Below are 9,827 nucleotides of genomic sequence, written 5' to 3'. Positions count from 1 at the left end.
ATTTCACTTGAGAATACTATCTCAGCAGCCATTTATGAGCACTATTTAATTAATGTTACATATTTAAGCTAAGCATTTAATAATTTGCTGTGCACACTACAGTCTCTGTGCTCACAGTGTCTCAGACACTAATATTTTAGCTGAATCACTGTCAGGCCATCTGGGATTTCAGTATGGAGATAAAGGTTAGGGTTGTAATTTTTCAGTATTACATGACATCATGCGTGTGTATATGCACTAGGGCTGCTTGATTATGGCAAAAATCATAATCATGATTATTTTGGCCAATATTGTAATCATGGTTATTTAACACGATTATGAGGGGGCCATATGACCAAAACTTTATGAGTGATTTATTTAAAGATGGTGATGCATATCAATTATACTAGCAATGTGCACTAATAAAGTAAATAAAGTCAATTTTGATTTCAAGCGGACTTTAATGTTTTTTTTATGCAAGTCTCAAGCAGTTTACAGCCTACTACAGAAATGAATAATCAAATGTAAAATAAAACAGCATAGTCTTCACTGTAAGAATTAAACTTTTTTTTAATTTTTTTTATTAAAGCTACAGAAGTCCTTCACTCAAGAGCAGTGTGTGATTTAGAATTAGTTTTTTGTTGTTTGATTAATATCAAGCACAGTCGCAGCAGGAAAATAGCCCGCTGTCACTTTAAGAGCCGCACGGATCCAATTTACCATTACACGCATATTTTTATTCTAAACTCTTTACGTTCATTTATTACATGACCAACGAAGGTATACATGAATAATCACCAAGCGCCGCATTTTGACACATTTTTGCGTGTATTTGTCCGTTTAGGCGCGCACCTTGGGCTAAAAGTTGACTTCACATGTCTGTGTTCTGTTCAGATTCTGAGCGCCTATATCTTCCTGAGGTGCAGCGCAAGTTCTCTTTCACGCTTTTAAAAACATGAATAAATATACTTATATAAATCGAGCACGTCCCATTTTGCAAAAGTCACATTACATGATTTTACTGATTTGCACGTGAAATTGGGCTTTTATGGGGGAACGAAAGCGCAGCGCTGGAAAAGGGGGCGGAATGGGGGCGTAATAATAGTTTTATCTCGATTTATTGTATTTTCATAATCGTTGGAGACCAAAATTGAAATTGTTTTTCAATTCATTGCACAGCCCTAATATGCACAGTTTTTTTTTTTTTTTTTGGGGGGGTGTCTGGCAGAGCATTAGGACCCAGAAGCGGTGAAGCATGATGTTAGACGTAACAAGCAGATATTCTTAAAGGGGTTCCTATTATGCTTTTTCACTTTTTGAATTTTAGTCAGTGTGTAGTGTGCATGTTTGGGCATAAAAAAGATCTACAAAGTTACAAATCTCAAAGTCCAATCCAAAGGGAGATATTTCATTTTTTTTAAATCCTTTTTCAAAAACTACAACGAATGGCTCGTTTGGACTACAGCGTTGTTTTCCGGGGTTTGTGATGTCACAAAGCGGCCCATTAGAATATCATTAAAATATATATCATCCTGCCTACGAAATATATCATCCCGCCTACGAAAATTTTAATGGTTGGGGGGTGGGAAGGGGCGAGGTCGTGGTTGGAACACTTGGTTGAGTGCGTCAGACAAGACGACGACGAAGAAGTGCTGCTGTAGCATCAAGTTTTGAGAGGAGTCATGAGGGAGTACAGTGCTAGTTTTGCCAAAAAGCTTTTGCTAAAAGACGGAGCAGTTCCCACTTTGTCGGGAAAATCTGCTGTATCTGCATCACAGCCTGTAAGTGTGCTGCTTTATTTGTTGTTGTGTGTGTGTGTGTTATTTACATTTCAAAGTAGTTGTATGCCGTTTCCACGATGTAATACATATTACTGTTGCACTTATCTGTACATAGTAAATACAGTTGTTTTTAAGCGGTTGTTGACATCCTATCTAAAACATGATTTAGCCAAAAAAACAACAATAACGTTACCACTCTAATATGTCTTGCAATATCCGTGCGTGTAAAGGTTCTTTGTGATACTCTTGTTCAATATTCTCGGGGTCTGAATCCGGCTCAAATTGATATGGCAATATTGACGCCATCCTTAAGCCAAAAAAACAACAATAACATTACCACTCTAATATGTCTTGCAATAACCGTGCGTGCAAAGGTTTGGCGCGATCCTCTTGTTCAATATTCTAGGGGTCTGAGAATATCATCCTTAATTATACCAGAGCAGATGGAACTTGCTGCTTGGGCAAGGGGCGGGGAAGTACTGAAACACTGTCTAAGCTGTTCGCCAATCACAATGCACTGGGACAGCTAACCAATCACAACATATTTCGTTTTTCGGAAGGCGGGCCTTCATCAAACCCGGAACTAATCGAGCCGTTTATGCCAGGCTGGGGAGAAAGGTATTGTAAATTATGTGAAAAATAATGCGTTTTTCGAACCACCAAGCATGAGAGCATGTTCTAGTACACCCCCAAAACGAAATCAAGACTTTGTAAAAGAGCATAATAGGACCCCTTTAACCACTCCTATCCAACCATGAATCTGCTGTGAGCAAGAGGTGGAGTGGAGGTGCACCAAAATAAAATCCCGCCCTTTATTCAATGTTCCGTTTCACTTGGAAATACATCACAACACTGAAGTCAGTTGCAACTTCCGGTTCACTGGTACTTTGATATTGATATTTTTCAAGGTATTGAAGTTAGAAATTCCTATATCATGACCACTAATTCATGTACTTTGTCAATAAGATAAAAGTGGGTTTTGTTCAAAGTAGCTATTATCCACATATATGTAAAAATCGACGCGTTTCAGAAAGGCGGGGCATAGAGAAGAAACAATAATGTACAGTATGTCGAAAATAATGTGTTTTTTGAACCTTACACCACATAAACACATTTCATTACACCAAATACACTCAATAATGTTCCTTTTAGCAACATCATATGACCCCTTTAAGTTATCTGCGATGCACCCAAAAACATGTAGGCCTACAGCGATAAGGAAATTGTAATAATAATAATAATAAATAAAATAATAATAATAATGATTGTCTGGCCTACGTTTCTATGACGTGTTTTATGTTTTTGGACGGTAAGTTAAATTGTATTTCTATTGTTACATGAACTAAAAGTTAACATTTCTTCAGGAAATTCATCTAGTGTGCTTGAAACATGATAACCATGTCACTGTATCCATCTCTAGAAGACATGAAGGTGGATAAGTTCATGCAGGTTAGACATTAATTAATTATATCTATTAATTATATCTATTAATTAATTAAAATATATCTAACAATCCAAAATGTAACATTTCTGTAGGCACAGAACACCCCCACTGCAAGCCCATTAAAGGCTTTACCTCTTCCCGAACCTTCCAGATGCCAGAATGAACCTTACTATGATTCAAAATCTGAAGAGATGGGTAAGAATCACATACTGTGCTGTATGTATGATTACGTAATATATGACAGAAAAGAGGCTTAGACCCTAAAGCTGAGCTTCAAAGGGTACCATGGGTACTTCACAAGAGGCTTTAGAATATATAGTCACACTTCAGTTTGGGGACCAATTCTCACTATAAATTGTGACTTTTGCCTCAATAAACTCCTAATTTTCTGCTTATTAACAGTAAAGTTTTCTTAAGTTTAGGTATGGGGATACTTTACGTATATGCATGCTAATAAGCAAATAGTTAAAACTGTTCTCTAAACTAAAGTGTTACTGAATATATAGGGTTCGTACAGTCTTGAACAATCAGGAAATATGAAAATTTCAAAACTTAAATTTTCAGACTTGGAAAACTCATGGAAACACATTTTAGTTATCCGATTTTTCTCACTTGCATCCATGTAGCTTAGACCATTTTTTTTTTATGTTGTCTCTCTCTCTCTTTAGCTACTTCTAGCAGGTTGTACCCTGAGCTGAATGAGTTTATGGGTCTAAATCTCAGTGCAGATGCTCAACAAACTCTTTCCTCTTTAGTTCCTGACCACACCAGTGGGGTGAGTGTGTTTGTTTCTGAGAACTGCTCATCAGCTTATACACATTTTAAAAATAACACAAAAACACTCACAGTATTTTTTAAAAAGTACTTACTACAGAAATAATTTACTTTTTTGCAAAAATAATGAAAATAATCCATGACTAAAAAAGATAAAAGAAGGCAAAAATCCACAGGAAACTACAAAACATCACAGCTTAAAGGGATAGTTCACACAAAAAAGAAAATTCTGCCATTAATTACTCGCCCTCATGTCGTTTCAAACCCGTAAGATCTTCGTTCATCTTGGAACACAAATCCAAGAAATCCGAGAGCTTTCTGACCCTGCATAGACAGTAATGCAACTAACACATTCAAAGTCCAGAAAGGTAGTAAGGACATCGTTTAAAAAAGTCCATGTGACATCAGTGGTTCAACCGTAACTGTTATGAAGCTACGATAATACTTTTTGTGCACAAAGAAAAACAAAATTACTTTATGAAATTACTTTATTAAAACATTTCTTCTCTTCCATGTCAGTCTTCGATGCGCGTTCACGAGAGTACCACGACGCAAGCGTGTGGTGCTGCTGACGCAGGAGCCGGCGTTCTGACATAGAACGTCCATCTCTCTTAGTTCATCGTCTGTATATTCTGGTTCAAATAAGTAAGGCTGGGCAAAAAAATGCAAGTCAACCTCTCTGTCGAAATCTTCAGACATGTTTACGAAGACTGTTTTGTGTACAGCGTGCATCTTCATCTGCTTGTAAATAAGGCATAGCGCATCTGGGTTCTACGTCAGAATGCCGGCTCCTGCGTCAGCAGCACCACACGCTTGCGTCGTGGTACTCTTCTGAACATGCGGCGAAGACTGACACGGAAGAGAATAAATTGTTGAATAAAGTCATTCATTTTGTTTTCTTTGCACCCAAAAAGTGTTCTCGTAGCTTCATAACATTACAGTTGAACCACTGATGTCACATGGACTATTTTAACAATGTCCTTTTTTACCTTTCTTGACCTTGAATATGTCAGTTGCGTTGGTGTCTATGCAGGGTCAGAAAGCTCTCGGATTTCATCAAAAATACCTTAATTTGTGTTTTGCAGATGAACAAAGGTCTTACGGGTTTGGAACGACATGAGGGTGAGTAATTAAAGACAGAATTTTTTTTTTGGGTGAACTATCCGTTTAATTTGATAATAAAACACAGGCAGTGTTAAAATAAGAACTGACAAAAATCTGAATGAAACAGAGGGCGTATATTCACAAAAGAAAACAAGGAACGAAACTAGATTTAGGTGAACAAGATCTGTAAACAAGGAAACAAGCAACAGGAAACGAACTGGGTCAGAGATCGCAGATTCTACCCGACCTAAAAAGCCTTGGCATTCATATAAAAAGCTCTATAACCAGAGGAATATTAAAACGCAGACTTGTTTGTGTGTAAGACTTGTTGCCTTCCATTGTCAGTTGCGCTCATTCCTCTTGCGTGTCCTAATCTGGCAACCTGCGTGAGCATCAGGTCTGAAGTGGGACAAACGACTCTCTACAATATTTTGAATTTTTGACTGCAGTACCCATTTCAACCGCTAGTTGTCAATTTTACATACTACACCCTTAAGAAGCTGTTTTTATCTTTGAAAATTACCTTCGTTGGTATAACTTAATGTCAGCTTGATTGCAGTCACTTTAAATAATAAAATTTGTCTTGAATAAAACCAATTAAGATGTTACTGCATGAAGTATATTTTGGGTAATTTGACAAAATAATTTTTGCAGTATAGTAATATATTCCCCAATGCTTTTTAGACTCTTAGTGTCTGCATACCCAGAATGAGCTGGGCGGCAGCCCCCATAACAGGAAGTGACCTGGGGGTGAAGAGGGCAGAGATTCGACAGGGTGTACGGGAGGTGGTGCTTTGCAAAGACATGGATGGGAAGATTGGCCTCCGCCTCAAAGTCATAGATAATGTATTTCTTTAATGATATGAATAATTTAAATTTTACATTTGAATTAATGTAATTTATTAATCTAGATTAAGATAAAAACAGCAGTGGTCCAACAAAAGAGAATCTATGCAATAGTCTGCACTTTTTAGGTGAAAAATATATAAAACATTTAGATGTGTATTCTGTGTATCAGTATTCTATGTTTTAAAGGGGTCATATGATGCGATTTCAAGTTTTCCTTTCTCTTTGGAGTGTTACAAGCTGATTGTGCATAGATAAGATCCCTGAAGTTGCAAAGACTAAAGTCTCAAAACCAAAGAGATATTCTTTATCAAAGTTAAGACTCTGCCACGCCCCCCTAAAACGGCTCGTTCTAACACGCCCCCACATATCTACCTCACTATGTGGAAATATTTGCATAATGCCGCCCAAATGTTCACGCAAAGAAAGAAGGCGTGGTTTCAGTAACCGCAGTTAGTGTTGAAGCAGCCATGTCAGGGAGACGCTGTGTGTTTCTAGGCGAAAGCAAAAGCACTTTATTTGGCCTTCCGAAAGTAGATGCATTTAGGAATCTTTAAGATTACTTACAACAGAACAGCAATGCATTTTATGGACGACCGTTTCGTGAACCTAGGAGAGGAGGTAATTCAGAATCAGCTACTGTTTTGTTATTAGTTTAAGTATTTGCTATTGACTGTTCAAATGCGGAGTTTTGCGCATCGTGTGTGTGTGTGTGTGTGTGTGTGCGCGCGCGAGCGAGAGAGAGAGAGAGAGAGAGCGGTGTGTGTGTGTGCGCGTGCGCGCGAGCGAGAGAGAGAGAGAGCGAGAGAGAGAGAGAGCTGTGTGTGTGCGCGCATGCGCGCGCGAGCGAGAGAGAGAGCTGTGTGTGTGTGTGTGCGCGCGCGAGCGAGCGACAGAGAGAGAGAGAGCGGTGTGTGTGTGCGTGAGAGAGAGAGAGAGAGAGAGAGAGAGAGAGAGAGAGAGAGAGAGACACTCACAGTGGAGTCAGCTGTCTTAACCATGGCTTGTGTACTGCAAACACATATTCATCACTGTGTCAAGGAGGGGGCTTTGTAGAAAACGAAGCGTTTGAGAGAGGCGGGGCATAGAGGACCTACAATAATGTACAGTATTTGAAAAATAATGTGTTTTTTGAACATTAAAGCATGTCAACATATTCTGTTACACCAAATACACAAAATAATGATCTTTAAAAAAGCATCATATGACCCCTTTAAGTAATGACATTCACATCATAGCATTACACCCCAATAGTATAATGGTAATCTCTGATTAACATTTCCAAATGTGTGTTTCAGAGCGTGTTTGTGCAATTAGTGCAGGCTTACACTCCTGCAGCACTGGCAGGGTTGCGGTTTGGTGATCAGATTCTGCAGATCAATGGCAAACCATGTGCTGGCTGGAGTAGTGATAATGCACATAAGGAGCTTAAGAATGCCAGCCCAGAGAAGATCACTTTGGCTGTGCGAGACAGGTACACACACACAGATGACATAGAGCATTTGTGCAGGTTTGAAATACTCTGCAGTCTGCACAATGATGTTACTCTGCATGTTCCAATGACTGCACAATGATGTTTCATTTATGAGGATCGGGTTGTCATGAATTATTCATGAAGAGATCAGACACAGGAGGGTTTATGTATGTCGTTTTAGCCTTACAACTGTACAGCAGTGCAAACTACTGATGTAAACCATTGTTGATACTAAAAAGTATGGCTATCAGAGACATTCATAAAAAGAGTTGCCAAAAGTTTTTTAATTTGTCAAATTGTATAAGCCAATAAATTTTTTGGACAAGGCCCGGATTTTAGCAACAAGAAGTAACAGGAGAGAGGAGAATGAGAAAAGACCTTGAGTCGGAATTCAAGCTCAGGTCAGTGAGTATACACCAAGCACTGCTACACGATACGTGAAAGTACTGCAGGCTATGGCTCTGACAGCCCAACTACCGGAGGAGCAGGGGAGAAGTCGTGTGTTCTCTGGTGTTGGTCACTTAGATATGTAAAACTATATTTAGGCAGAGCAGTACTTAAAGTTATTGATACGTTAGATTGATAAAGAAAAATGCATGAATGAGAAAATAAAAGGTGACCTATTATGCCCCTTTTTGCAAGATGTAAAATAAGTCTCTGATGTCCCCAGAGTGTGTATGTGAAGTTTTAGCTCAAAATACCCCACAGATAAATTTTTATATCTTGTTGAAATTGGCACTTTTAGGGTATGAGCCAAAACGTGCCGTTTTTGTGTTTGTCTCTTTAAATGCAAATGAGCTGGTGCTCCCGCCTTTTCAGAAGAGGGCAGAGGTTCAAGAGCTCATGCTCCGGCATACCGGCAACAACAAAACAGGACAATATCACGCAATCTGACTGTACTGTGCATAGTAAATGCGCGTTTATAAATTACACAGATGGGGATTATGGCGCGATAAAAATTCAATTCAAGTTTATTTGTATAGCGCTTTTTACGATACAAATCGTTGCAAAGCAACTTTACAGAAAATTAAGTTTCTACAATATTTAGTAGTAGCTTATCAGTGGTGACTGTCAGTTTATGTACATATGGCAGAAATGTACGGAAAAATCAATTAAAGATGTAATCAAACAGACGATGAACACTATTAACAGCAATTATTATATGATGCAATCAAACTTCTAGCAAAGTTGAATGCATGAACTAGATTTCTGCATCAGAAACAGGTAACATGTTTCGTAGCTTGGCAATGTTTCTAAGATGGAAGAATGCTGTTTTTGTAACATGGGAAATATGATTTTCAAAAGACAAGTTGCTGTCTAATATAACACCCAGATATTTGACTAGAGGAAGTAACAGTACATCTGTCTATCTGCAAATTGTAATCCAAGAGATTGTGTACTGTTTTTTGGTCCAATAAGTAATATATATGTCTTATCCGAATTTAACAGGAGAAAATTATTGAACGGTGTTCAAACACCTTATAAAAGTGATTTTTGCATAATCGGTCACCTTTAAGCAAGATAGGCAATGAAAAACAACTCGGTGCGGTACTTGCGCGCACACACACACACACACACACACACAAAGCACATGCACTGAAAGTTTCCCATAGCGTAGGTGTTAAGAATATCTTAGCTCTTTATCTTTCGATGCCGTCCAACTATTCTCAGTCCTTGCATTGGCCCATGGAAAGAATTATGAACATGAAGCCAATTGTCCGTTCATAAACTTCTTCAAAGTTTATTATTACTTCAACATTATATAGTCACATCGTAAGGGGTGGTGCAGTGATTCATCCAATGAGAGATGGATTACATCTGTGTTGTATATGAGCCAAAAATATGTTATATAAGATAAATATAGGTTCTGGACATATAAGGAATACTTCTGCCCAGGGCCAGTGCTGGCCAAATGGGTGCCCTAAGCAGAATAGTATTATTGTGCCCCCTCCCTAAAAAAAAACCAACAAAAAAACGTAAGGGGTCACATACTATAAGGGGTCAAAATAGAACATTAATCAAATATAAAAGTACATTTAGTCATTTAGCATACGCTTTTATCCAAAGCGACTTATGAATGAGGACAATAGAAGCAATCAAAATAAACAAAAGAGCAATGATATACAAGGGCTATAACAAGTCTCAGTTAGCTTAACGCAGTACACGTAGCAAGGGTTTTTTAAATAATATAATAAATAAAAAGAAAACCGATAGAATAGAAAAAGAATAGAGCAAGCTAGTGTTAGAGGTCTTTTTGCTTTTGTTAATTGTATAATAAATGAAAAGAAAACGGATAGAATATAATAATTTTTTTTTTAAAGAAAACAAGCAGCAAACGAATGAAGTGCAAGTCTAAAAGGGAAGGTTTTTTTTTTTTTTTTAAAGAATAGAACTAGAATAGAGAGTGCTAGAGTTAGAGGGTCAA

The 9,827-nt window shown here is 37.9% G+C and overlaps 1 protein-coding gene across 1 annotated transcript in view; it reads left to right on the top strand.

Annotated features, from left to right (window-relative positions):
* The window catches only part of LOC107731611 (syntenin-1-like), a 22,111-nt gene that overhangs the window by 1,335 nt on the left and 10,949 nt on the right, over positions 1 to 9,827 (top strand). Inside the window, exons 2-6 of the mRNA XM_016542734.1 lie at positions 3,125 to 3,209; positions 3,297 to 3,399; positions 3,873 to 3,979; positions 5,767 to 5,928; positions 7,227 to 7,402. Of these exons, the coding sequence (XP_016398220.1) occupies positions 3,150 to 3,209; positions 3,297 to 3,399; positions 3,873 to 3,979; positions 5,767 to 5,928; positions 7,227 to 7,402 (608 nt within the window). The 5' untranslated portion in view covers positions 3,125 to 3,149. The remainder of the gene's footprint in view (positions 1 to 3,124; positions 3,210 to 3,296; positions 3,400 to 3,872; positions 3,980 to 5,766; positions 5,929 to 7,226; positions 7,403 to 9,827) is intronic.

This window comes from Sinocyclocheilus rhinocerous, unplaced genomic scaffold (genome assembly GCF_001515625.1).
Source record: "Sinocyclocheilus rhinocerous isolate Xijiao unplaced genomic scaffold, SAMN03320098_v1.1 scaffold4022, whole genome shotgun sequence".
NCBI classification, from domain to species: domain Eukaryota; kingdom Metazoa; phylum Chordata; class Actinopteri; order Cypriniformes; family Cyprinidae; genus Sinocyclocheilus; species Sinocyclocheilus rhinocerous.
The sequence above is the reverse complement of the archived record's forward strand: the minus strand, read 5'-3'. Positions and strand labels throughout refer to the sequence as shown.